Source organism: Metschnikowia bicuspidata (assembly GCF_001664035.1).
Source record: "Metschnikowia bicuspidata var. bicuspidata NRRL YB-4993 chromosome Unknown METBIscaffold_6, whole genome shotgun sequence".
Classification (NCBI taxonomy): Eukaryota; Fungi; Ascomycota; class Pichiomycetes; order Serinales; family Metschnikowiaceae; genus Metschnikowia; species Metschnikowia bicuspidata.
In genome coordinates, this window is record NW_017387736.1 from 391,939 (window position 1) to 417,929 (window position 25,991).

A 25,991-nucleotide genomic window follows, 5' to 3' on the forward strand; every position below is an offset into this window, starting at 1 on the left:
CCGTATGGATCTATCCGTTTGGATCCACCCGTATAGATCTGCCCGTTTGGATCTGCTCGTTTGGATCTGCTCGTTTGAATCTGCCCGTTGTGGGTCGAAAACCACGCTCTTGCAGAGAAGCGCGTGAGGTTGTATAGAGGCCTGGGTATCCGGGTGCTCGCGCCTTGGCTCCGTGGCCCTGGCGCACCGACTGGGGCCAATTAGATGGGCGCCCGCTCGCGAAGGCCGGGGACGGCGTGTATACTGCTTATTGCTAGACTGCCCCTACATATTAGAACACCCGTCGCTTGGGTGCGGGCGCAGCAACGCGGCCCTCGCCCGGCCCCAGCTACCGCGCACCTGTCATCAGATTCTGGGTGCACTGTTTGGTTGTGCTAGCCCGCGCGTTTCGACACTTTGCCCCCACCATGAGATTCTCATTGACACACGTCTGCTGGGCCTCGCTCGTGTCCGCCGCAAGCATCCAGGAGCACTTCGAGGCCCCGAAGGACCAGGCCCAGGCGTGGCCCGGCGTGGCGGACGGCGCGCAAGTCGCCCGCACCCTCGTGAACAGGGAGCTGTTGATGAACGTCAACACGATCCAACAACGGCAGGGCCGGGACGCCGGCACGGCCCAAAACGGGCTCCCCGTCTCCTCCATGGAGTACTATGCCGACTGCGACGGCGACGGCGATCCTTACTGGCTAGTCCTCGACATCGGCACCCCCGCAAAAAACATTGCGCGCGGCTCTCCGTACTCTTTTACGATTCGAGCCGGCGACCACCCGGCACAGGAGCACGTGGACACCCGCTACCCCGGGGGCGTGGCGTCTTCGCCCGCAGGGTCGCCGCGGCTCACTCTCCAGGGCGAGCTCGTGGCGGTCGGCGCCAGTCCCGAGGCCCTAGCCAAGTTGGAGAGGTGTTTTCTAGAAAGACACCCGGACGCGGAGCGGTGGCTCCCGCTGAACAAGCGCTCGCCGCACCAAGCGCACTGGGCCAAGGTCGTGGTGAGCGACGTCTTTATGGTCGGTGGGTTTGGCGACCGCGCATACATAGGGCCGGTGGCGGGGGAGCAGTACCACGCCGCGCGCATTCTTCACTGAGCCGCGCCTTGGTCATTAGCCGTGTCGCGGGCTCGCCCGGTGGGGCCTTGGTAATTGGCGGGTATTAAACGTAATTCCGATTTTATAATTTTCAATGCTCCTATGGATATACTAACATCCAAATTAGCTAAAGCTGGATTCATATCGAGAAAACCTAATAAAGATATAGGAATGTCTAAATATATTTGGTTGAATAAAACCCCAACAAATAATACATTTAGCGAATGGTATTATTCGAGGTTCTCTTGATTATATTCATTTGTATTCAATAAACGTCAGTTAACAGGATATATTTTATACATAGTCGCCTTGTTTTTTCGGGCGGGGCCCCCACGACCACGCACCCAGTCAAGGCCGGGTCCCGTCGCCGGGCCCTGTGGTTATTGGGGCGCGAAGATGGCAACGGTGGGTAACTGTCTGTATGCGCGCCAGCAGCGTGCGGGCGGAGCGCCAGGGCCGCCATGCCTGGTCCTTGCCTCGGGGGTCCGTCCTGCAGCTTGGAAGCAGCCGGCGTGTTTTTCGAAATCCCCAGCGCCTTGGGGCCCCATTAAAAAAATAATAATAGAAAAAAGCAGTCTCCACGCCGCCAGTGCTACGGAAACGCGCCGGGCCGTGCCCGTCTGCCGTGGCTTTATTAGGGCCGGCCCAATTGGCGCAGCGCGCGCATCAATGCCCGCGGGCCCTAGCAAGACGGCCTTCCTCCAACGCTTCGCGGGCCCAACCAGTCCACCCCGTCAAACGCCCCTTGTCCGCACAAACACCCCGCTCATGTTGCCCCGCCGTCTCCTCGCCAAGACCCCGCCTCTTCGCTGCAGGGGCCACGCCACGCGCCCGGAATCGCAGCGCCCGCGCGGCTTCGAGATCCGGTTCAGGCCCTACCGGCCGCCCTTCTGGAACTGGAAAACCATCGTGGGCTTCGGCGCCGCCGGCGCGTACTTGGCCTACAGCGAGTGGATCTTCGACGCCTACGCGCGGGCCACGGAGGTCGATCCGAGCGGGCTCCTCCCCATCCAGCTCGAGTACCGGCTCAAGACGTTGCCCGTCTACCAGCAGTTGGCGAACACCAGCGCTGGCGACGACTGGGTGATGATGAAGTCGTACGAGAACTTGGACCGCAACGCGCTTGACAACAGCGCGGCGTCCGGGGCGTACGTGAGGCTGGGGAACACCGCCGCCGCCGCCGTGAAAAGCGAGGCGGCGTACGCGGCGCAGCACTTGACCAGCCACACGCTCGCGCAGCCCGGCGGGATCGCTGTGCCGCCCGTGATCTTCCACAACCGCAGCACCAACGACACCGTGACCATTGTCCACATGGGCTACCGCTTGTGCGGGTACCCGTTCATCGTGCATGGCGGCATGTTGGCCACGTTGCTCAACGAGACCTTCAAGCGGAACGCCTCGTTGCGCCATGACGCCGCGGGCTTCTTGAAGGACGACTACAAGGTCGAGAGCCTCGCGATCTCGTACCGCCGCCCGGCGTTTGCCGACCAGTTTTTCGTCTTGCGCACGGAACAAGTGCCGGCGCCGGGCCCGGACCGGCCCGCGGTCTACAAGAGCACGATCGAAGCGGAAAACGGCGCCGTTTTGGTCGAGGCGCACGCGACACTCAGACACACGGGGCGGGCGTCCCACCGCCATAGCCAGGAACAGGCGAGCCGCTGGGCGCTTTTCTAGCGCCTGCCGGCTGCCCGCGGGTCACGTGAGCGCCCGCCGAAAAACGTGCGTGCCCGCGTGGGTCCTGGCTAGCCAGATCCGGCCCCAGACCCTGCCTTCTCCCCGTCCCACAGAAATGCCAGCTCCCGAAACCGCCGCCGACCTCGGCGCCAGAATCGAGGTCGTGAAGATCAACGATACTGAGGACGACGTCGCCAGCCCGATGGTGCCGCACGAGAGACAGGTTGTCGATGCTGTGATCGCCCTATGGAAAGAAGACTCCTCCACCGAGTCCTTGGGGGCAGGCAGGCTCCACGCTCTCGTCAAGGCCAGGCATCCCAACTGGACGCTTTCCGAGAAAAGAATGAAGACCTTGCTCAAGAACTTCGGTCTCTCTCCCTCTGTCGACTCTGCGCCGTTCACGTACGCCAGCGACATCACGTCCCAGGTCACTCCGGACGCCACGCTACCGGAAAAGGTCAATTTGGTGATGACTTCCAAACGAGGGAAAGGTTTGTACGCGAAGAAACCAATTGCCAACGGCGAATTGATCTGGGAGGAAACGCCGTTGTTCCTCGTGCCCCTGTTGGCTCATTACGAGCTCATTCTTCTGGGGAAGGCGTGCACCAACTGTGGCAAGATGGGCAACGACCCGTCCCGCGCGCTCTCGCGCACCTCCGTGCTTCAGGGGTTGGACTGTAACACCTGTCCCGAAATCTGGTGCTCGCTGACTTGCAAAGTGGCAAACCAGGTGGTGCACTCCTCCCTCAAGCACGGTGGCCGTGCGACCAGAAGGCTCATCAACCCGGAAGCTTTCCACGCTTTGACCGAGTACTGCGTCAAGGAGCAGTGGAATGCTTTGTATGCGATTACCCTCATATATGCCCAATGCCTTCTCGACAAAACTGGCGTGAAGGCCAAGCAGTTCAAAGCCATGGCTCGCGTCTCCCAGAAGGTGAGGTACAAAGCACTCAACTCCTCGGCCGGTGCATTCGACTCGCTCCAGGGAGGAGCTTTGTTTGTCGAAGAGCAGCAGGAAAAGTTGTGGGAAGAAGGCTTCAACTTGTTTGCGAATGTGTTTCCTTCGGCATCGCCGCAAGAGCTCCATTACGACGAGTTTTTGCACATGATGGGTACCTACAACATCAACAACCTCGACTCCAGTGTGTTCCTCATTCAGTCTCATCTAAACCATGTCTGTGATCCCAACACTAGCGTCGACACGTCCGTGAAGAAGTACGAGGGACTCCGCGTTCATGCCGCTCGTGACATCAAGGTGGGCGAGGAGCTCACCACCACATATGTGAATCCTTCGCACACGGTGCAACAGAGGCAGAGAGAGCTTAGAGTCAACTGGGGGTTTCTTTGCAAGTGCCCTAAATGTAAAGATGACCTCAAAACTCAGCAAAGGCGAAAGTCCAGCAGCGCGGGCCTGCAAAAAGATAGATCTGAAATCAAGAACTTGCTTGAGCAGACCGAGAAGGAATTGGGCAGCGGCAACGAGCTTGAAATCCCCGTGGATTACAACGGCGAGCGCCGCAAATCAGTGCGGTTTGATGAGAAGGTTGTCAAAGTCACCCCCTAGACATCGAGCTGCTACACAGTAGCATATATTACCCAAGTATGTCAATTACAAATCAGCTCTATTCTATTTACTCAAGTCCGTCCTGTTTTTGGATGTATAATCTATCTAAGTGACTTCTGGTGCACATGTGCACGTGATGCGACTGCCATGAACACCGCGGGTCAGAGTCAGTTCGACTCGAAGGCATATCTGTAATAGCAATTTGTAGTCCTGGAATGTCTAGATTGGCTAAGAACGACCTCAGAAAAGCCATCAAAACCAAACTTAGTCATTTGAGCGAAGCACGCCTCGCCGAACAGTCACAGAGTGTCTTCGATGCCTTGATTAAACACCAGGAGTTTCGAAACGCCAAATCCGTGGCATTGTTTATGAGCATGCCAAGAGTCGAAACAAGCACTGGCCCAATCTTGAGATACTGTTTCGACCACGAGAAAACGGTTTTTCTTCCAAAATGCCTGCCGCCGAGTAGTCTGGGCAATAGCATGACATTTCTTAACGTGAAAACATTGGACGAGGTGAACGCACTCCAACCAGCTGGAAAGTACAAGCTTCGAGAGCCTGCACAAGGAGAGGACGCAATGGAAACAGGGAATCTCGACCTCATTATTGTACCGGGGGTTGCATTCACACTTCTGGGTAACCGGCTTGGTCATGGGGCCGGCTACTATGACAAATTTCTTCACGATTTTCAAGCGAAATTCGACCGCGTCCCCTACTTGATGGGCGTGTGTCTCGCCGAACAACTAGCGGAGAACGTCCCCATTGAACCACATGACTGGACAATGAACCACGTCATTGTCGGGCGGGGAATGCAAGAGTAGCCAACACCTCAACGCACCAAGATTCCAATCATACAGCTTTCCAATAAACGTTCTGGGTTGACCCAGCTGTGGTACTTGTTAAATAAAGCAGTCCCATCACGCCCGGCACACTTCATGATTTCCTCTACTCCTCCTGGGTGGAAATCAATGTATGGAGTAATGTTGTAGACTTTTCCGTTTATGCATGTCCAGCAGTCGTCTTGGGACTTGTGCGTTTTGAGCTCGCTGGCAGGAACTTGCACGTATGGGGCAGGCGGGGTGTTGGGGCTGACCCCACGAAGTTTGTGCCGTGGGGTTTTCGATGTAAGCGAGGCCCAGTCCAATGGTGAATGGCCGGGGGCTAGCGCCACTTTGTTTCTGCCAGCATTTCTGGACGGGACGCCGAGGGTGGATGTCCCGCTCGGCGCTCTTTGTGAAGAGTTTGGGCTAGGAAACATACTTGAAAGAAGTGGCCTTGACAAAGACCTTTTGGTTCACTTCCGCAAGTAACAATATCGGGGCACGTGACTCTGTACTGCATATATGTCTATAATTGTTTCCTGTCGACCCTCTCGAAGTAGAGCATGTAGACACTCGTGGTTTCAAAAAGAACGGCAGATTTTGTCGCCTCAGTGACGTGCGAGTCGCCAACCCGCCAGAACGGGCTTTTGATTAGCGAGGGGATCTTCTTCATCTTGACTCTGGACACCCGAGACGGCTTCTGATCACGGGCTATCTTGTCCATCAGTTTCTGGATATCCAGGGCACTAGGTGCCAGGAAGTAATTCCCGCCATCCACCATAACCTCGGCAGGAGTAGCAAGTCCGGAGTTGATAATTTCCTGTAGATTGGCCTCGTGGGGATCGGCCTGTAGAATGGACGGGCGGCGGCCCATGATCATTGAAAACTTACGTCTGAACGCGCCTTTCTCACTATCCAAAGTGTCTTGCAGATCGACGGTGGACATTGATGTTGTTCTCTCTTTGTTGAAATGGTCGCCTGATCCTCCACCAACTTTGTCCACTTGCATGAGTAGCTCTTCATCAATCTCGGGGGACAACTTGACAATTTTCCCCTCCCCGTCTTTAACAAAGAGCGGCTTTCTCCTGTAGCATTCGTAATGGCCCTGAGTGTGGGACCCTTGGTGCTTGATGATGGCCTTGAGCCGGTATTTGTAGATGTTGTTCTCGCTAAACTCAAATCTGCTGAAATGCTTGATCAAGCTCTGTTGCTGGTCTTCTGAGATTGGGGCGCGGTTGAGTGTGTCTCCTTTCACCTCTGTTCTCACAGACTCCGCAGCATCCTCCACCAGAGAGAGAGAAACCGATTCGGAGTCGGAGTCAGAATCACTCTGTGTCTGTGTGTCTGCATCAGAGCTCTCCAAATTGTCTGTTTCTTCTCCCTCGTCCCCCTTGAGATCGACGTCCTCTTGCTGGACGTTTTCGTCCTCCATATCGTTCACATCTGTAGTCAAGACTCCATGCTCCAGAACAGGAGCGAAAGCCTCATCATCAGAACTACTTTGAAACTTCTGCAAGTCCTCAAGAAATTTCTCATCAATAGATAACGAGATCTTGTCGCTGAAGTGGACGCGACATGGATTCCGACTAAGCGTGACACCATCAAATGCAGAGCGGGACAAGTGGATGCCAAAAAGTTTGGGTGGCTTGAGAATGTGGCATTGACGAAATACCGTAGAGTGCACTTTCAGTATGTCCAACCCAAGTTTGTTGTATGAGTCCACGTACTTCTCGAGGTCTTTCCTCAAGTCCTCATTAATAAATAAGCGGTTTTCGTCATTGAGCGAAATCAACTCTCTGACCAAAGCTTCTTCTGACTCGGGGTTCAGTTTCCCTAGATCTTTCAAGCACTTTTCGTTCGCAATGATTCTGAGCAACCTGCATTTCAAACAGTGGTATTCAGTAATGGTTTCGGCCTCGTTTTCGTCAAGCAATGTCTCAAGTTTCGTGCTGGTTTCCTGCGGCGGGTGGAGAGTCATCATCAAAAACGGAGAGATATTGGGCTTTGATACATGAGAGCATGCCAAACACTTCATCTGCGAGAGCACCAAGCCGCCAAACGGAAATTCCGGAAATTCAGCTTGCTCAAGGGCAGGCGAGATATGGCCCTTGGCGGAAAGCGTTTCTCTGATGTGTTTCAAAATCCGAACACATAGAATATTCTCAGCTTCGAGGGTCTCGTTGATAAGCTGGGTCAACTCGTGGGCATCGTGCTGAGACCGGGATATCTTGGCATTATAAATTCTTTCAATCTCATGAAGGAAGGTCCACACGGAGACGGTTCTAGATGTCATCTGGGTCTCCTGTAGCTTCTTGACGATTTTCGCCAAGGCAACGTGCAACGTGAGTTTGAATAGGTCAAAAGCCTTTTTAGGGGCTTGGTCATGCTTAATCTCTTTTGAACGAGACAACTTGACGATATTTTCCGGCAAGATAATGTCATCCAAATCGGCGTCAACGTCAGCGACTAGCTCCAAAACGTTGATGTATGCCTCCATCATTCGGTTCAAGTAAACGGTCAACCCAGGCAAAGCCGAGTATGCCTGTACAGTGGAGTTGGCAAAGCAGTCGTTCCTCATATTTATGAGGCCCGTTGTGTGCTTGTCGGGTCTTTTTGAAAACATGGTTTTGTCAGCTGAAAGTCTGGTCTTTGGTAGCGAGGGCAATAATATATAGCACGATAGTGAGGCAGCAATAAGTGCAGCGACGACAGGTTTCCTCTGGAGAATTCGGCGGAGCGTTCTTAAAATGATATCACTGTTCGATTCTATCGCAACAATCTGGGCTGGTGTCGCGGGCAATCTGTACTTGTCGATGATGGTAAGGAAATCCATACTGCAAATACGGGCCGTGACCGGTAGAGATACTGGCGGGCCGGTACCCCACCTTCGGCACGGTTCTCCCAAACCTGTGCATCGCGTACTCTGCAGGAAATGTTCGCGCAGACTAAAGAGAAACTCTGAGCAGACCGGAAAAAATAGGGGAAGCAGGCAACTCGCTACGGCAGTTCGAAACGTTAAAGACACTGCTTTGGGTTCTGCGTTTGTCATACAACTAAAACAGTCTGGGAGAATTGCGAATATGCACACACGTGGAAATTTGTGGATTTCCGTCTTAGGCGGCATCATTTTATCAATGTGATTTCTCTACTTCCTTTCTTTATTTTTACACATCATAATTGGTTGCGAAAAAAGGTTAGGACTGAAATTTGCTTCTATGTACGAAGTATCCACGTTTTAAAAATGAGTTGTCCATGTGAAATTGCGTTGTGCAACATTGGGATGGAAGCTCGAATATAAATCTCCTACAAGACAACTGAAAACACCATTATTCAAAAACGTGTCAGCAATTTGCTAGTAACTACAATTTTCAAGGTCGGTTCTGCAACGGGTTCTTACTGGTGGGCACATCGAACGTATTTTGATCACTTATTTTCACCTTGTCCGGTGTCCCAGTCATAGGCACAGCCACGGCATAAATATGAGGAAGATGGCCTGTATTCAATTAATATTTGTTTTCGAATGCTTGGAAATACTCCTTGTCTGCCATATGGACTCTACCAATCTTTTTAATTACGAAATTGGGGAACCCGCAAGCGCGCATCTGATCCAGGGGACCCCAACTTACGAGGGGCTTGGGACGTGTGCAAACCAGCCAGTTGCCAAGAGATAGAGAACTCACACCACCAGAAATCTGCCACAGAACTTCACTGTGAGAGCCTGCCATGAAGTTCTCGCATTCGCTACAGTTCAACGCTGTACCAGAATGGTCTTCAAAGTACATATCTTATACGACATTGAAAAAGCTCATTTACAACTTGCAGAGAGAGTCGTTACGGCACCAAAATGAGGATCTCGAATCAGCACATCTTATAAACAGCGAGGCTTCTTCCAACAGAGACCCTGTCGTGGTGTTTACCACTGCTTTGGACAGTGAACTACACAAAATCGACGTTTTCTTCCGCAAGCAGGAAGAATTCATATATAAGAACATCGACGACTTGGTCGCGGATATCGATGCGTTTGAGAATGAAATGGAGTCTTCTGACTTTGGAAATTCCGCTTTTCAAAGATTTGGCTTGAGGCGGTTCCGTACAAGTGACGATGGGTCGAGTGGACTTGGAAGAGCACGTAGTAAAAGTGCCGCGAGCTTGTACGAGGATCCAATACCTAATACCACAGACCCAGAGACAGAATTCACACAAGATGAGAATGAAGACGGCGAAGATGCTATTGGAGAGGAAGATTATGGTGATAGCTCTGGGACAAAATACCGAGGCCCCGAGCACGACCAGCACCTGCCAAAGTTGATGAAAACGAAGTCGATAGACGAGTACTTGAAATCACCTAATTTCTCTGCATGGACAACCAATTTCGACGGCACGTCGCTTCCCCCACAACTTGCTCTTCTTTCCGAATCCAGAGTGCTTTTAAGAAAAAAAGTGATTGCGCTTTACACAACGTTGTGTGAGCTCAAGAGCTTCATTGAGCTTAACCAGACAGGATTTAAGAAAGCCACGAAAAAATTCGATAAATCGCTCAACGCAAATTTGAAAAATGAGTACTTGCCAAAATTGCCCCAAACTTACATCTTCAAGGAATCTACCATGAAGACGGTCGATGAGAAAATCGAGTCACTTATCAAACTCTACGCTCTTATCTGCAATCAAGAAGATCTCAATATAGCTAAGACAGAGCTTTCGATTCATCTTCGCGACCATGTTGTGTGGGAACGTAACACTGTCTGGAGAGACATGATCGGTTTGGAAAGAAAAACGCAAGCTGCTAACTCCATGGGCGCTGAAAACTCTAACAACAACGAGGAAGCGGCCTTGGGATTATCATCCTTCAACATCTCATTCAGAAATCCAACAATAGTCAAATTGGCCATCATTGTCGGTATCACTGTGATCTTGCTTAATATCTCATTCTTTGACGACGTCCCACAAAAAAATTGTTTTGCATTGTTAGTATGTGCATCGTTATTGTGGGCAACGGAGACAATCCCACTTTTTGTGACGTCTTTATTAATTCCTCTCCTCATTGTTAATTTTGGAGTTTTGAAATATCCGGACGGCTCGCCCATGGATACCCTCGACTCGTCCAAATTCATTTTGTCTACCATGTGGAGTTCTGTTATTTTGCTTCTTCTTGGTGGGTTTACGTTAGCAGCTTCGTTGACGAAGTATAACATTGCCAAACTCATTTCCACATGGGTGTTGTCTAAAGCAGGTACTAACCCGTCAGTAGTGCTTTTGACAATCATGAGCATCGCCTTATTTGCATCCATGTGGGTTTCGAATGTTGCTGCGCCCGTGCTTTGTTTTTCATTGATTCATCCTCTTCTCCGAACTCTTCCAAAGGATTCCAAGTTCATCAATGCTTTGATTTTGGGAATCGCATTGGCCTCCAATGTTGGAGGAATGGCTTCTCCAATTGCATCTCCTCAGAACATGATTGCCATTGGAGCAATGGATCCTCAGCCATCTTGGGGCCAATGGTTTGTTATTGCTCTTCCTGTTTGTGTACTTTCATTGGTTGGTATTTGGTTGTTCTTGTTAATGACCTTCAAGTGCAACTCGCAAAACACGCAACTTGTTCCAATCAGAACCATGGACGATAAGTTCACTGGTATTCAATGGTATATCGTGATTGTGTCTATCTCAACAATTTTGTTGTGGTGCTTTGCCTCGAAATTGGAGGGTGTATTTGGAGAAATGGGGATAATTGCCCTTATCCCAATCATCTTGTTCTTTGGCACTGGATTGCTCACCACTGAGGATTTCAACAATTATCCATGGAATATTGTTGTTTTGGCTATGGGTGGAACTGCATTGGGCAAAGCTGTCGCTTCATCAGGCTTGTTGGCCACAATCGCTGTCACCATCGAAAAGGAGGTCGAAGGGCTTTCTCTATTCGGTGTCACGTTGACATTTGGCTTGCTTATTTTGACAATGGCTACATTTGTCAGCCACACGGTAGCTGCGCTTATTGTGATCCCGTTGGTTGCCGAAATCGGCAATAAGATGAGCGATCCTCATCCACGTATGTTGATTATGGCTAGTGCACTTCTTTGTTCTGCTGCCATGGGCTTGCCTACTTCGGGCTTTCCTAACGTGACAGCCATCTGTATGACGGATGAATTTGGGAAACCATATTTGACCGTCAACACGTTCATCACCCGCGGCGTACCAAGTTCGTTCATTGCCTACATCATCATTGTGAGCGTAGGATACGGTATCATGAACATGATTAATTTTTAGAGCTGTTTTTAATTCGCGCTCCTCCGTCCATTTTATGGGTTCGAGACCAACTTGTTCATTCCCCAGGAAAACTACATCCTGATATCATATAAATATAAAGCTTCTTTACCACAATTCGAGTCTTGTCCCACGGAGACGCATACAAAATCAATAGATATGTCAACTGTTCCAGTGAGGCTCAGGAATCGTCGCCTTCTTGTAACGCATGTACATAGCTCTTTGATGATATGTCGGGAAAACAAGCAGCAGTCTTCACAAATTCGTAGTATTTGCAAGTGCCTTCTTCTTCCACTGTGACCTCACTCCGTACAAAAATGGCAAAGCATTTTTTGTTCGTAGAGTGCATATCATGCATCGGGATTCGCCGACGAATCTTGGTGCCTTATCGCGGGTCGCTCGCAGCACGAAGGCACCGGCATACCGGTTCTCAGGCTCACTTCAGAGGTATAAGAAACATGGCTTTCAACGCGTCAGTCTTAGATCTGTCCAGCATCCAATAACCAAACTAGCATGATTTATACCAACGCAACAATCATCACAGTCAATTCCAATTTCGACGTCATTGACAATGGCGCCATCGTCGTGCAAGCAGACAGGATTGCAGCCGTGGGACCAGCAGACGAAATATTGCAGAAGTTCAAAGACGAGGAGATCTTTGACCTCGGGGGCCAAATCGTCATGCCAGGCCTCATCTCGCTACATGTGCACTTGGCACAATCTCTTCTTAGAACCGCAGCAGACGACTTGGCTCTCATTGAATGGTTGTGTCACCGAGTCTGGCGCATGCAGGGCAACTTCACCGAGGAAGATGGGTATGTGGCTGCACAGCTCACAATTGCAGAGATGTTGAAGTCTGGAACCACGACTTTCGTTGAATCGTTGTTTGCTGAGCGCTACGGGTTTGCTGGAGCCGTGGACGCAGTGGTGGAGTCCGGTATCCGAGGATGTCTCGGAAAAGTCGTCATGGACCAGCCACGCTATGCCACGCAGGAAGGGATCACCATGCATGCCGGGCTTGTGGAGGACGAACGGTCTCTTGACCACGCAGTCCAATGTTTTGATAAACATGACGGTGCGGGTGACGGAAGGGTTGAAGTATGGTTTGGGGCCCGTACTCCGGGCGGGGTCTCTGAGGACTTGTATCGGCGGATGGTGAAAATTGCCAGGGCAAGAAACATAGGCATCACCATGCACTGTGCTGAGGTCAAGGCGGACCGTGAGTTTTTTGCGTCCAAGGGACACACGCCTATGAGTTATTGCAAGGAGCTTGGCTTGTTAGGGCCCCGCACGGTGCTTGCGCACATGGTGCATTTGGACGACACGGATATCGGGATCCTAAGCAAGTCGAGCGCCTCTGTTGCCCACTGCCCCACGTCCAATGCCAAGCTAGGGAGTGGCGTTGCGCGAGTGAAAGAGCTTTTAGAAGCAAATGTGACGGTGGGGCTTGGGTGTGACGGCTGCCCATGCAACAACGTGATGGATCTTTTGCAAGAAATGAAGCTCGCTTCGCTTTTGCCCAAGGCCATCCATGGGGACCCCTTGTTGGTGCCAGCACGCACGGTGATTGAGATGGCCACCATCATGGGTGCCAGGGCCTTAGGCAAAGACCTGGACATAGGATCTTTGGAGGTGGGAAAGAAGGCTGACTTCATCTCCATCAATTTGGTAGATAAGCTCTACGCACAGCCCATGCGAGACCCAGTTTCTATGGTTGTCTACATCGCCACAGGTGCGGATGTGGACAACGTGGTGGTTAACGGGAAACAGGTCATCCAGAACAGACGTCTATTGACCATGGACGAGAGAGACATTATACAGAAGGCCAATTTCCATGGGGAAGCCGTGAGGCAGCGCGCAAACTGCTGATTGTTCGCGAGGTATAAATAGTTTGGTTGAAGAAAGTGTCTCCATTCAGAATATGTCCGTTTATATTTTTAGGCAGCATAAAGAAAAGCGCTTTTGTTTTGAGACGCAGCTGCATTATCCTCCAATAGCTAGCGGCTCTCCTCTTTCTAGACGGGCTAGGCCTTCGTCATCTAGGTCTGCCGACGCACCACAAATGTTACACCGCAAACGTTTCTTGAAACTATAGGGGATCAATGGAACGAAAAACAACGTGACCCAATTGCTCGATTTCATGCCGAAGGCCAGCTGGTTGTGGCACCTACCGCAGTAGCACGCGACATTGCCGCCTTCGCTGAGAGGCTTGTTGGATTCATGGACTTCAAGGTTAGTATCTTATGCGTGACTCACCGAAATTGTCTGGCACATACATCCGATCAAAAAGAAGCAAAAATCCATGGTTAACACAAGATTTGGGTTTCTTTGTCTGTGGGATTTAGGTTTCGATGATCAAAAGGTTTAATACACAATGGATCACAATGACCTCGAGATACAGAGTGACCTCCGCAGGCCGACTCCGCCTATCGCACTTGTCGCTACTACTCCAGTGGGCGCTTGTGCAGGCTCGCTAAATTTGCACAAAAAATCGGGGCTCAAACAGTACGTGAAGCACCTGGATTCCGGGTCTATTGTATATATGGATAGGCAGTTGACTCGGTCTAGAAAATCCTCCAAAACCTGGTGATGAGCTGCAGTTCACTTAATGTTAATCAGAAACGTGACACAGCTGATTCGGGATCACAGGGCTCTGGGTGGGGTGAGAAAAGTAGCGTTCCTGGTTTCTACACTTTAATTTACTCGAAGTTACATCGTTATTACTCGTTGTCTTGAAGGAGCCACAAGTGGAAAAGAGCCCGCAATAGTCAATGTATGTATCACGTGACAAAAGCCCTGCCAGTGACCCACTTCCCCATTACATTGGCGTATAAATGTATGGCGCCGATTCAGAACAGACGCATTCACATATGGCAACTTCGAATAGGATGTATAATGTAAAAAAAGTATGCCGTGTTTCTTAGCAGTCAGGCGGACTGCATACATGACGCCACGATAAGCTCGATGGAAGTTCCTCAGTCTTCTCCAAGCTTGCAATGAAAGCACTCACGATACACCAGTCTATCTCTCTTCACTGAAATGCCCCAAAAGCCAGAGGCCCGTTCCGGCAATCAAACAACAAAAGCAAGTTCGCTGAATGCTTCCAAAAAAACTTCTCAGTTGGCAAGATCGCCCCAATTGTACTGGTTTTTAGGACATGCGGCCAGTATCGTGTGCTTCATTTCATGGCAAGTCTTTGGCTTCTTCAGCAAAAAACAGGCCCAGCGATTTTCAAGACTCACCCTTATCTTTCAATTGGTCAGCTACGGAATTGTGATCCGCCAGTCTGTTTCGGTGCCACGGGCAAACAAGCTTCAGCTTTTGCGCAATGAAAACGTGCAATACTTCGCCTTTGCGGCCGTGCTCCTACTTTCCAGCGGTCAATTGAGCCCCTGGACCAAAGCAACAATGCCCTTTATTGTATACTCTTTTTTCCACTCCATCACCTACTTTCAGAAACATCTCTTGAACCAGATGCCCATGTCTATTCACACCCAAGCTGCTGTCAGCGACCGGATCACATATATCGCGTCAAACTTTAATCTCCAGGCATTATATTTTGCCTCTCTCAGCGAGTTCATGTTGATTTCCGACATTGCGCTTGGGCTTCCCGGCTTGGTTTTCTCGGTGTTCAGATATCCCCTGTATGTGTTGTTTTTTGGCCTCCGGTCGCTTGCGGTATTGGTGTTTTTGAAGTTGCGTTACGACGAGTCCACTTATTCTAGGCAGGCCGTGGAGCAACTTGACGCTAGAGTTGGGGCAATGTTGAACAGCGCAATGGTGCCGCCGCAATTGCGTGCCATCTACTATGGCCCTGTGAGAACAAGCATTGCGAGATTTGCCGGCATGGTGCTGGTCCCTAGAATCACTTCGCAGAAGAAAAGCCAGTGATTGAAAGTGGCGAAATTGTCGATCATGGGCTTGGTAAGAGCTTAGTTGTTGGTATGGCCAGGGTTTCTTGATGTGGGTCTAGGCTTGATTCGTGAAGTTCGAGCCATGATAAGCCCGCTTAGAAGAACGAGTGACAGTCAAACGCTTTGATATTTTGTCAGACTTTAAGCCTCAGAATCTATAGCTGCATTACTGGAATCGTGTATTCTCGTCTTGTGACAGCGAGTGCAGCTCTCATCTCCCATTGCGTAGCTCGAGATCAACAGAAAATTAATAGCTATAGTTTCCTTCGTTTTACGAACTGAATTTCTCTTAAGTTGCAACCATCATCCTCTGCCGCTACGATTATGTCTGTTATCTCCACCTGGTCACATGACTACATCGTGGGACGCCCAGCTGTTGGCAGTCGCGCGTACTAGACCATGCGTCTGCAAAGTCGTCTCCAGAGCCATTTTATACGAGAACATTCGGCAACAACAGAACTCAAAATGGCGTCTCTGAGCAGCAAGAAAACCGCCGCAAAAAATGCCAATACCTTGAAGGAATTGCACGTGATTTCGCTCGCGGTCAACGTGCTTGTGCTACTTGCACTTTTCGTGTTCAAAAGACCAGCTAGCAAGTGGAAGTATGTTTTGTTTTCAACCCCTGCTTTTGCATGTCAGTACGTCCTTGAAAAGAGCGGAAGACCGGTGTTCTCGAAGGATCTGGTCACGGGGACCCAGAGACTCGTAAAGTCGGGCGATGATATCAAGGGTCCCGGCCTCTTTGAGTATATGTTCTACTGTATCTACATCACGTGGCTCTGTGACGTGCTCATGCTTGTTTTTGGCTCCAACAAGGTGTGGCTTTTATACCTAGTGATTCCATTCTACGGGGCTTACAAAGTGAGCACCATCGCCAGGTCATTCATGGGAAATAAGTCTGCTCCAGGCCAGCCGGTTCCAGCGGAGGAAAAGCCTTCTCAGCTGGCGAAGAGTAAAAGACAGGCGAAGTTGGAAAAGAGGGGTCAACAGTCCCAGCGTGTCAGAATGAGATGAAGGGGATCGGATAGTCTTCTCTAAGATGGAGTGTCTTTGCTTGGACACAAAGAAAACTCAAAGAGTTTTAAGTTGAACTGGAAGTTTTGATGTGTTCATTGGTCGTTCTGCAGTGAGCTGATGCCATTTAATGATTAAAGGCTCATGCGTAACCCGTTAGGTGAGCAGTCACCAGAGGGTGGTGTGCAAAGGTTCATTTGTTTTCAAGGAATAAAAATCAGGTCACAATAAATAATATAATTTTCAAAAAAGTCTTTTGTTGGCTTCATATTTCAGCTCAAGAAAATCCAAAAGCTCGTGAGAAGGATATATTGAAAGCAGGTTTAAATTGCACAACCGTACAATTCTTAATGAAATGCATGTTCCAGATACAATCAGATTTTTGCTATGATATCGCGATTGATCATTGGAATAAAGAGGGCTTGAAGAAAAAATCCACTATCAAAGAAAGACATGAAACTATCACGAGTTTAAGCCACCCCAGTTATTTCGCAACCAGGCGTTGTGCGTGGGGATTGCGCGATGGTTCCACCAGTAACCACGTTCCGAATACAAACCTCTACGGAATCCCGGTTGCCCCATCACGAAAACATAGCATAACTTTATGTTGCGTGCATTTACAAAATCTGCTGTTCTATTGAGAAACATGTCTGCATCAGCCACGCAAATTGTCCGCTCTTCTGAGGCCGCAGGCCCCATCGAAGAACTGATAATTGCCAAGATTTCAGCCAACTTGAAACCATCGTTTTTGAAAATCGCCAACGACTCACACAAGCACAGCCACCACCAGCCGATGCAAGATGCATCGAACGTGAAAGAGTCTCATTTTAGACTTGAGGTCGTGAGCGAAGAATTCCAGGGCAAAAACATGCCTGCTAGACATCGTCTTATCTATCTGTTGCTTGACGACGAGTTCCAAAATCAGGGCTTGCACGCTTTGCAAATGAAAACCAAGACGGCCGAAGAAGCAGAAAAAGCCAAAAAGAGATGAAAACATGCGTGAAATATCTCAGATATAGAATCCTATTATATATTAAACAACTTATAACTACTGCCCATTACAGTTTGCCGAATTCCCTGCGACTATAATTATCTAATCTCTGCGATGTGCAAAGCTCACTAACCCATCCTTGACAGGCTTAGATGTCTGCGGTACCGTCTTCTGCTTGCGCCGATTCTTGAACGGAAGCGTTTTTGGCCACCAACTCAACGATTCTTCTGATGACCGGCAAGCTCAACCACGCAGGAACATAGGCTTCCACACGTGAAAACGGCCGAAGATTAACACTTCTGAAAGGGTCGTTGAAGTGACCATCAGCAGAGATAATTTCAAACAAATCATCGTTTGACCCATCAGTGCTCTTCACCTTGTCTGCGACCACTTGCAAAACATCAGGAGCGATGGGTGTTTCATACTCAGCAACATAATATTGCGAAATCAACTTCTGGATTTGAATGGGCTTCAAAGAGTAGCAAATTTCGTAGATGATGTCGATGTCATCCTCTGTGTTCTTTCTCAATTGTAATAACTTGGCGGCTTGGAGCATGTGAGTCAAGTATGCCGATCCCTCTTGTATGTCATGTCCTTTACACCACTCCTCAAGTCTGGTGACGTTATAATTAATTTGTAACCCACGCTTCCAAGACAAAAAGCCGCGTTTCATGATCAAATCGTTGAAACACAATGCATCCACGAATCTGAGCAATTCGACAATGACTTCATTCACCACTTCACTCTCGATAAAGTAGGATTTCATTGACCAGTAGACTGAGTTGAAAAAAGACAAGATGTCGTCCATCTTATATTGCACACCAGTTGAGAACACCTTGGTCAAGAAAGGAGAACTGTCTGGGGCCATGAACCCAGGGAGAGATTGCGACATCACAACAGCAGAAATGGCTTTCTTCTCCAAGTCCTTCTCCATTTTCTTCATCCACATATTGTAGATGTTGTAAGACAAAGACTCGAAATCTTCCTTAACAACCTCAACAAGCTTGAGGTATTCTTCGAATTCTTGATCACTCATGGTGTTCGAAAGAGCATCATTGGCGATGATGCTTTGCTGTGCGTACGACACAAAAGAGTACAACTCATGGGTATTCGACAACCAAAAGGCTCCATTTGGGACGACTTCTTCGTCTTTCAACGCAGAAACAATAAGCTGAACAGCTGCTAAAACTTCACCAAGGAATTCCTCGCTTTCCTTGGTCAATCCGAGCCTCCACATATCAGAAAGAATAATGATAATAATTCTAGCAGGGAACAAGACCTCCTTTCTGGTCAAGTCAGCTGCTACGCCAGCGGCGGGGATTTTCAAGCCCTTCAACAAACCTTCCACAATTTCCCTGTGAAGCTGCCTGGAGTCTCTCAACAATCTGAAAAGCTCATCATTGATATCATCGATATCACTAATTTCATCTGTTGACACGGCAATAACAGAGACAGGTCTCTGCATTTGCTCCATAGACGGGTTCCCATTCCAACCAGCGGCGCTGCTATGACGCTTGTTACTCACACTTCTCATTTTCGCAACAGACATCAGTTTCTGTTGTGTTTGGAGTGCGGCAAGTTCTGATTTCAATTGTTCAATATGCGACTTCAAGTCAACTTCGATCGTGTCGCGTTTGACAAGGGCCTCCTTGGCTTCGTTAAGTTCTTCGATGTTGCGCTGTACTGATTGCTTCAACTCAGCGTGTTCTTCTGTCAACTGCTCTATCTTTACTTCAGCAGAGTTATATTCCTGTCTGATAGTCTCAAGCTCCCTGTTCAAACTCTCGATTTCTTTCTTGTGTTCCTCACTCGTATTACCAAGAACGGAGTTAAACTCAGCCTCTCTCACTTTCAAGGTTTCCGCCGCGTTACTGGATTGGGCCAACAAGTCTTTGAGGTTTGTGATCTCCATCAAAAGGTTTTTGTTGTCTTGGATTTTACCCGTGAGTGATTGAGTCAATTCTATCACCTTGTTTTCCAATTTATACGAGACCTCTTGTAAGTGATTAACAGATTTGGCGTCTTCCCTCAATTGGAGCAATTCCTTACGTGCAAGCTTTCTTCTGATAAATGACTGGATGACCACAGCGGAAGACCTCTGAGAGACGTACGACCGTCTTGCACTCAAACCCCTGTAAGAACTTTGAAGAACAAGAGCAGACTTCTCGAGTCGCAATTCCCTAAAGTTTCTTCTCGCTTGAAGCCCACGAATGGCTCTCTGCAACATGAGACAAGAGTTGTGAGCATCTTTGAATTGCTTTCTGGCAAGAAAACCTCTGATTGTTGTTTGCATTCTTGTAGCCGCTTTGCACTCGATCTCTCTTTGAATTGACAACCTTCTGATATGTCCACGTACCAAAGATTGAAGATCTATGATTGAGTTTCGCGTCTCCAAATATTGCTTGCGGAAATATACCCTTCTCAAGTTCTTCTGGATCATGACAGCAGATTTATGGAGTTTATCAGATCTCAATTTTTCAAACTGAGCCAAAAGTCCGGCTTTGAAGAAAATCTTCGTATTACCCAATTGGTATTTCGAACGATCATCAATATTCTTGTCCAAGATTTTGCCACAAAGTTCTGATACTGATTCTTGTGTCGTCTCTCCACTCATGACCTTTATCCATTCGTCAGACTGAACCAAAATATGATATCTATCAGCAAACTCCACATATGTCCATCTTGAGGGAAATCCCGCACATGAAATTCGGATGGTCTCCAAGACACCACACGCCCTCAATTGCGATAAGACCATCAAAGAGTCGAACTCCCATGCCTTCTTCTGCTCGTTTGGCTTGATGCATCGAATATAGTGAGCATTTGTAGAATCAATAGTCTTCATCAACTCAATCAAGGAATTCTTGAATAAAGAGCCCAAGGTAGGTTTTTTCGAAGCAATGGATTTTCTTCCTGATGGGTTCGCGTTGGCTTTCTCGAGTTCCTGGTTGTTTTTGTCGAGAACAGACAAAATACTTTGCAACATTTCATTATCTGTGCTCTTCAAGACTTCCAAATGTCCTTCGCCGACAGTATCTCTATTCTTTTCAATAAAACCTTCAATGTCATAGGTCACATCATGTGCATAATGACTGACAACGAATTTGGTTTGGCCAAAACGAGGTTTTGTGAAGACTTTATTGGTTGGGGGTTTGTCAAGGTTTTGATACATCTTTTCAATCCACGACGCATCATTGCCGGCAGGCAATCTGGATTCCTCGTCCAAAAGAGCCAAAATACCCAACTTGTTCTCGATTAAATTAATGCATGGCTGGTTATCTGCGAAATCAATGAAAGACCATTCGATCTCTTCCTTGACATATTCTTCCTGCTCCAACTTGAAAACATGCTGATTGAATTCTTGCTGCAACTTTTCGTTGGCATAGTTGATGCAAAATTGCTCAAAAGAGTTCTTCTCAAAATGCTCAAACCCGTAGATATCCAAAACACCAATGAACGAGCTGATCTTTTCAGCAACCTCTGGAGGGCACAAGTCCGCGTTAATGTAGTCGACAAGCCAGTCAAACAAAGCAGAATAGATGTACTTGGCAAAGGAATCTCTAGCAACCAAGGCTTGCTTGTGGTTGAGGTTACTGACAATCTTCTCTGATCTGGTAGTGATTTGTTTCTTCACGCACCATTTGCTGAACGCATGAGCGTCGATTCCGAGTAGCTGGCAAGCCTTGGCTAAGTTAGGCTCATCAGCGGACAAATGGGCATCATTTCTGGTGGCAGAGATTTCGATGTTACCAATGTGCAACAAAGCAGCCAAGATCTTGTAGATATCAGTCTGCTTCGAGGCGTCAATGCCGATTAAAGACAAAGATTCGTTTGTGAGGGCAAAGTCCTTGCTGTCATCAACATTGGGGATCTCGATCGCATCACCTTGGTTCGTGTACTTGAAGTCTTCTGCAGAGGTCAAGCTCAACGAGGCCTTCTCGTCTTCGGTCATACCCGCCAACATCTGGTAGAAGATATGGTAGTTACGCTCGTTTTTCGGCTGGAAAACCAACCGCGACCTCTCCAACAAGTAGGTTCTGACACGCGCGCCGATGATGGACGTCTCCTTATCGAACAAGATCTCCAAGTACTTGCCGAATCTGGAGGAGTTGTCGTTTCTGGTGGTTTTGGCGTTACCAAAAGCCTCCGTGATGGGGTTCGTGGCCAAGATCTGTTTCTCGACGTCAGACATATCGGCCTTGTGGTCTGATGCCACGTTGTTCTTGAGTTCCGGTTCCTCCTCCACAGAGGCGAAGTAGCGCATGATGTACTTGGCACTGACCGTCTTTCCCGCCCCAGACTCTCCACTCACAACAATCGTCTGGTTTTTCTGGTCCAACTTCATACAGCGGTATGCGTCCTCGGCAATGGCAAACAAGTGAGGGTCCAACTCGCCTCTTCTTTTGCCTGCGTAGGCCTGGATGATCTCCTGCGAGTAGAGCTGGTCTACTTTCTGGAACGGGTTGGTGGCAATCAACACAATTCCCGAGTACGTGTAGATGTTCAACTGGGCGTACCGCACCTTGATGGCGTGCAATACGGCGGGTTCGTTTAGGTACGACAAGGACGTCAAGTCCTCAGCAGCCTCCAAAATGGGCGGGTTGCGCAACGGGGGTAGCTTCTCGTTGTCCTCGCTGAGGTTCTCGGTTTCAACCGTGTACGTCTGCGAGTCGTCAGTGTCTGCCACCAAGTGCAAGATGTGTTTCAGGTCTTTCTGCGTGTTCAGCTGGACCGTGACACCAATCCAGCCGAGTTTCTCGTCGGGATACCAGCAGCGGCTAGAGAGGGGTTAGTATACTTGCGTGTTTAAAAATGGGCCCGTTCCATGAACAAAAAGCCAAGACATTGCTGTACTTGGCTCGGCCTTTCATGTATTTGGTATGCCCTATGGAGCCCGTGGAAACAAAGTAGGAGATCGCCGGAGAAAAGGACCTAAAATGTTTTTACATACGTTCCAGCGTCGTAGACGGCAGACATGGTGCTGGGTAGGACTTTTGCGGGGGTATGGGCCGGAAGTGGCGGGGTATATGGGCAAAGTTCGTAAGAAAAAGAGATGGGAGGCTCGGCCAAGAGTGATCTCACGAGCGAAACCGCGTCTTTTGCAGAACTATGCTAGGGAGGGGGGAAAAAAGGTGGCCTCGGAAGCAGGACTTTTCGGGCACGAAAACTGGCTTTTACCGGGAGCAAGCTGGCGGTCAGTTCTGCGGATCCTTCGTCACGGCTCAAACAGATTGAGAGAATTGTAGTTGGATATCTCGAGGAAAAGCCCGTGTATGTAAACAAGGCCTGGGGCGAATCAAGAGAGAAAAACTGGGCACCGCGTGGTCACGTGACGCGGCCGGAATATGATCTGGCCCACTCTGCGCCGCGGGACGGCGGCGTCTACGGGTCTACGAGCATATCAATGTGCTGGCGGAGGGTGTGTTTGGGGAAGGCTTTCCTTTTTCCTGTTGGAATGGCGGGCTCGAGGATACTGGTGGTGGGCGGGGCTCGCCTGTGTCGCTGTCGTTTTCCAGTCTGCCGGCCGGGCGCGTTTCGAGCCGTGTCTAGTTTGTTTCAAGAATGTTTGGCGTGGCCCGTCCTCCGCGCCCCGCGCAGCGCCCGCCTCGCGGTCTAGAAGACGGCCCGTCTCATGTCTGCAGGCGGCAGCTAATTTCCAAGCCAGGACCTGCCCTGGCAGAGCTGGGACTCACGAAATTGGCAAGGACAGTTCTTGTTCTGGACGCCGAGAAAAACGGCGAAAATCCGGGATAGTGCCACCGTAGAGAACTTATGCCCGGGCAGATCAAGGACGGGTCTGCAAGGAAGGCACGAAGTCAGTGGGGAAGATATTGCTGGGAGGACATCACCAGGTAAGACAAAATATGGCCGTATACTGCAGGAATACCGGGAACTCTTACCTTAATAATGCCACGCAAAGCGTTACCAAAAAAAAAAGACCAAAAGATAATAGCTGAGATGTCATTCTCAGGCGAGTTATCATCAGGCAAGTAGTTATCAGGGTAATCACCCTGCAGTTATTGGCGAGATATCACCACACAAGAAACCACAGGCAGTTATTGGCAAGACATCACCAGACAAGAAACCACAGGCAGTTATTGGCAAGACGTCACCACACAAGAAACCACAGGCAATTATTGGCAAGACATCACCACACAAGAAACCACCAGGCAGTTATTGGCGAGACATCACCACACAAGAAACCACCAGAACAGGCCCCGCTCGTCACCACAGCCCAGCACTCACATGTTCAGCACCCAGTAGGTTCACCCCGTCACTTCTCTCTCTCCTCTCCATCCAGGGCCCTCAGATCTTGGCCCGGAACTCCGGCGGCTGCAACGGCTCGTACACGCCGCTGAAAAGCCGGTCGTCCGGCGCGGCCGCGCTCAACGCCGACACGTCCACGAACGAGCTGTCCAAGTCGCAGATGCGCGGTGCCCCAAGCAAGCGCATGTTCATCACCATCTCGTCCTTCAAGATCTGGATCGCCCGCTCCACGCCCGCGTCGCCGTACGTGGACATGGCATACAAGAACGGGCGGCCGATGCCCACGCCCGTGGCGCCGAGGGCAACGGCCTTCAACACGTCGCTGGCGCGCCGCACGCCGCCGTCGACGAACACGGCAAGCTTGCCGAAGAGCCCGCGCGCGCGGAGCACGGGCGCGAGCTGGGCCAAGACCTCGACGGGCGCCCTGACCGAGTCGAGCTGGCGCCCGCCGTGGTTGGAGAGCACGATGCCGTCGACGCCGTGGTCGGCGGCCGTGAGCGCGTCCGCCACGCTCTGCACGCCCTTCAACACGATGGGCAAGTCCGTGACGGAGCGCAACCAGCGCAAGTCCGCCCAGTTCAAGCGCGGGTCGATGAACGAGGAGATGGCGCGTGCCGCGCCCTGCGTGCGGTCCGCGGCCCCGCCGGCGCCTTGCACGTGCGACACGTCCTCGACGTGCTTGGTCCGCATGTCCTTCTCGCGGCGGCCGAGCTGCGGCGCGTCCACGGTGACAAAGAGGCCCTTGACGCCGCGCCGCTCCGCGTGCTGCACCAAGCGGCGCGTGATCTCACGGTCCGCGTTCACGTAGAGCTGGAACCACTGGGTCTGCGAGCCGGTGGCCGCGTCCACGATCTCGTCGAACGAGCACGACGCGAGCGTGGGGATCATCTGCACCACGTCCTGGCGCGCCGCGGCGCGCGTGAGCACCTTCTCGCCGTCCGGGTGGCCCAACTTGCCGAGCGCCGTGGCCGTGATGTAGAAGGGCACCAGTGTCTTGGCACCCAACATGGAGGTGCTGGTGTCGATGTGCGAGACGTCGACAAGCACCTTGGGGTTGAAGAAGATGCGGTGGTACGCGAGATGGTTGTTGCGGAGCGCGGTCTCGTCGTCCGCGCCGGACGAGTAGTACGCCCACGCGGTGGGCTCCATGGTGTGCTTGGCGACGTACTCGAAGTCGTGCAAATTGTACATCTGGGAGAGGGCGGGCTTGGCCTTGACAAGGGCCTTCCTGCGCTGCCCGTGTTCGGCGAGGGGCTCGGCAAGGCCGCCGGCGCCGTTGCTGGTGCTTGTGCTATTGCTTGTGCCGTTTGCGTCGTTGATTGCTCCGTTTGCGTCGTTGATTGCACCGGTCAGCTCGCCGTTTGCACCCGCGCTAACGCCCGCCCCGCCGGCGGCGCCCGCAGCCGGGAGCGGGTCCTGGCCGTCCTGCTCGTCGTACTCCACGTCGTACTCGGCCACGAAATTCGCGCCCGCGCCGTCTGCCAGCAGGGCCGTGTGTGCGGCTGCAGGGTGGCCTTGCGTTTGTGCACCGGGCGAGCGCCGGGTCCCCGCTGGCATCGGCGCCCCCTCAGGCGTTGTCTTCGGCCGGCCTCGGGGCCTGGTGGTCATGTCCACGGGTCCGAGGTGGCACTTTGCAGGCAAGTACCGGGTCAACGTGTCGCCCGGGTGCACGGGGTCAAACGCCTTTGTGGCGTCTCTCCCCGCGTACTTCAAAATGACCGCCGCGCCGCCGGGGTGCTCGTCAACAAAGCCCGACACGTCGTAGGCGTTTCCATGGATGATCACCCAGCAATCCTGCTTCAGGTTATGTGCGCTGACCTCGGAGAAGGAGAGCATGGATGTGCGCTGGCTGGGGGCAGGCGTGGTGTTTGCTTGGTTGAGGATCGTGGTCCAGTATTGTGGCCCGGTGTTGTGGTCCGGTATTGTGGTCCGGTATTGTGGTCTGTGTTGTGATTCAGTGTGTCTTTTGTGGAAAAGACGAGGTGTGGAGAGAAGAACGATGGTATATTCAAAGTGCGCTCTAGGGGCCGGGCCGCGCCCGTAATGCGGGGAAGGCCCTGCGCCAGTTGGTGCGCCTCAGTGGACTGGACATCTGACGGGACATTCAGGAAGGACGAATGGATTTTTGTGTTAGTTTTTGTTTTAGTTTTTTTTGTTTTTGTTGTTGTTGTTTTTTGGTTTCTGCTTTCGGCACGGCTCTTTATTGCCACGCACCTCTCAAACCAAAAGAATGGGGTGTCTCTGTGAATGGGGGTGGGCACTGGCTAGTACATGGGCAGCCCTGGCACAGTGATGGCTCGTATATTAGGTGACAGCTCGGGCCTGCACGGCTGGGTATTGGTGTGGGGCTCCAGGCCAGCGGCCGCGAAAGCCAGCCACTGAGCAACAAGCCGTTGGTCAGGGCGCCAG

At 50.7% G+C, this 25,991-nt stretch overlaps 13 protein-coding genes across 13 annotated transcripts; 9 read left to right on the forward strand and 4 right to left on the reverse strand.

Annotated features, from left to right (window-relative positions):
• Nucleotides 1-407: 407 nt before the first annotated feature.
• METBIDRAFT_79572 (CREG family protein) lies at nt 408-1,240 on the forward strand (the record flags this gene model as incomplete). The annotated part of the gene is made up of 3 exons (XM_018859090.1): nt 408-446; nt 501-1,066; nt 1,216-1,240. 3 exons carry the CDS (start codon nt 408-410, stop codon nt 1,238-1,240), a joined length of 630 nt encoding a protein of 209 aa, XP_018710092.1.
• A 727-nt stretch (nt 1,241-1,967) lies between these two features.
• On the forward strand, nt 1,968-2,756 carry METBIDRAFT_19233 (uncharacterized protein; the record flags this gene model as incomplete). Its single annotated transcript, XM_018854849.2, has 1 exon — nt 1,968-2,756. A coding segment is annotated over one exon (789 nt), but the record flags the coding sequence as incomplete, so codon positions are not given.
• A 115-nt stretch (nt 2,757-2,871) lies between these two features.
• METBIDRAFT_46062 (S-adenosylmethionine-dependent methyltransferase) lies at nt 2,872-4,320 on the forward strand (the record flags this gene model as incomplete). The annotated part of the gene is made up of 1 exon (XM_018857987.1): nt 2,872-4,320. The coding sequence occupies one exon, from the start codon at nt 2,872-2,874 to the stop codon at nt 4,318-4,320; it is 1,449 nt and encodes a 482-aa protein (XP_018710094.1).
• Nucleotides 4,321-4,535: 215 nt separating this feature from the next.
• Nucleotides 4,536-5,141, forward strand: METBIDRAFT_79575 (5-formyltetrahydrofolate cyclo-ligase; the record flags this gene model as incomplete). The annotated part of the gene is made up of 1 exon (XM_018859091.1): nt 4,536-5,141. The coding sequence occupies one exon, from the start codon at nt 4,536-4,538 to the stop codon at nt 5,139-5,141; it is 606 nt and encodes a 201-aa protein (XP_018710095.1).
• An 8-nt stretch (nt 5,142-5,149) lies between these two features.
• Nucleotides 5,150-5,578, reverse strand: METBIDRAFT_46380 (uncharacterized protein; the record flags this gene model as incomplete). The annotated part of the gene is made up of 1 exon (XM_018858034.1): nt 5,150-5,578. The coding sequence occupies one exon, from the start codon at nt 5,576-5,578 to the stop codon at nt 5,150-5,152; it is 429 nt and encodes a 142-aa protein (XP_018710096.1).
• Nucleotides 5,579-5,667: 89 nt separating this feature from the next.
• METBIDRAFT_79580 (putative ubiquitin-specific protease) lies at nt 5,668-7,764 on the reverse strand (the record flags this gene model as incomplete). The annotated part of the gene is made up of 1 exon (XM_018859092.1): nt 5,668-7,764. The coding sequence occupies one exon, from the start codon at nt 7,762-7,764 to the stop codon at nt 5,668-5,670; it is 2,097 nt and encodes a 698-aa protein (XP_018710097.1).
• Nucleotides 7,765-8,864: 1,100 nt separating this feature from the next.
• On the forward strand, nt 8,865-11,402 carry PHO91 (Pho91p; the record flags this gene model as incomplete). Its single annotated transcript, XM_018857986.1, has 2 exons — nt 8,865-9,390; nt 9,469-11,402. The coding sequence occupies 2 exons, from the start codon at nt 8,865-8,867 to the stop codon at nt 11,400-11,402; spliced, it is 2,460 nt and encodes an 819-aa protein (XP_018710098.1).
• Nucleotides 11,403-11,912: 510 nt separating this feature from the next.
• On the forward strand, nt 11,913-13,268 carry METBIDRAFT_46258 (amidohydrolase; the record flags this gene model as incomplete). The annotated part of the gene is made up of 1 exon (XM_018858018.1): nt 11,913-13,268. The coding sequence occupies one exon, from the start codon at nt 11,913-11,915 to the stop codon at nt 13,266-13,268; it is 1,356 nt and encodes a 451-aa protein (XP_018710099.1).
• A 233-nt stretch (nt 13,269-13,501) lies between these two features.
• METBIDRAFT_79583 (uncharacterized protein) lies at nt 13,502-15,290 on the forward strand (the record flags this gene model as incomplete). Its single annotated transcript, XM_018859093.1, has 3 exons — nt 13,502-13,518; nt 13,815-13,851; nt 14,520-15,290. The coding sequence occupies 3 exons, from the start codon at nt 13,502-13,504 to the stop codon at nt 15,288-15,290; spliced, it is 825 nt and encodes a 274-aa protein (XP_018710100.1).
• Nucleotides 15,291-15,778: 488 nt separating this feature from the next.
• On the forward strand, nt 15,779-16,327 carry METBIDRAFT_79584 (uncharacterized protein; the record flags this gene model as incomplete). The annotated part of the gene is made up of 1 exon (XM_018859094.1): nt 15,779-16,327. One exon carries the CDS (start codon nt 15,779-15,781, stop codon nt 16,325-16,327), a length of 549 nt encoding a protein of 182 aa, XP_018710101.1.
• A 542-nt stretch (nt 16,328-16,869) lies between these two features.
• METBIDRAFT_33223 (uncharacterized protein) lies at nt 16,870-17,789 on the forward strand. The gene has a single exon (XM_018856246.1). The coding sequence runs from the start codon at nt 16,974-16,976 to the stop codon at nt 17,316-17,318; it is 345 nt and encodes a 114-aa protein (XP_018710102.1). The 5' UTR covers nt 16,870-16,973; the 3' UTR covers nt 17,319-17,789.
• Nucleotides 17,393-22,476, reverse strand: MYO2 (myosin 2). Its single transcript, XM_018855093.1, has 2 exons — nt 22,267-22,476; nt 17,393-22,093 (listed from the first exon to the last, which is right to left on the reverse strand). The coding sequence occupies exons 1-2, from the start codon at nt 22,290-22,292 to the stop codon at nt 17,467-17,469; spliced, it is 4,653 nt and encodes a 1,550-aa protein (XP_018710103.1). The 5' UTR covers nt 22,293-22,476; the 3' UTR covers nt 17,393-17,466.
• A 1,145-nt stretch (nt 22,477-23,621) lies between these two features.
• CYB2 (Cyb2p) lies at nt 23,622-25,418 on the reverse strand (the record flags this gene model as incomplete). Its single annotated transcript, XM_018858017.1, has 3 exons — nt 23,622-24,904; nt 24,950-25,060; nt 25,112-25,418. 3 exons carry the CDS (start codon nt 25,416-25,418, stop codon nt 23,622-23,624), a joined length of 1,701 nt encoding a protein of 566 aa, XP_018710104.1.
• Between the last annotated feature and the right edge of the window lie 573 nt (nt 25,419-25,991).

Excerpts from the sequence above, each read along its gene's own strand:
- METBIDRAFT_33223 (XM_018856246.1), top strand. The coding sequence starts at position 16,974 with ATGTCTGCATCAGCCACGCAAATTGTCCGCTCTTCTGAGGCCGCAGGC.
- MYO2 (XM_018855093.1), bottom strand. The coding sequence starts at position 22,292 with ATGTCTGCCGTCTACGACGCTGGAAC. Across the intron at positions 22,094-22,266 it reads GCCGTCTACGACGCTGGAAC|CCGCTGCTGGTATCCCGACG; the intron begins GTATGTAAAAAC and ends ACCCCTCTCTAG.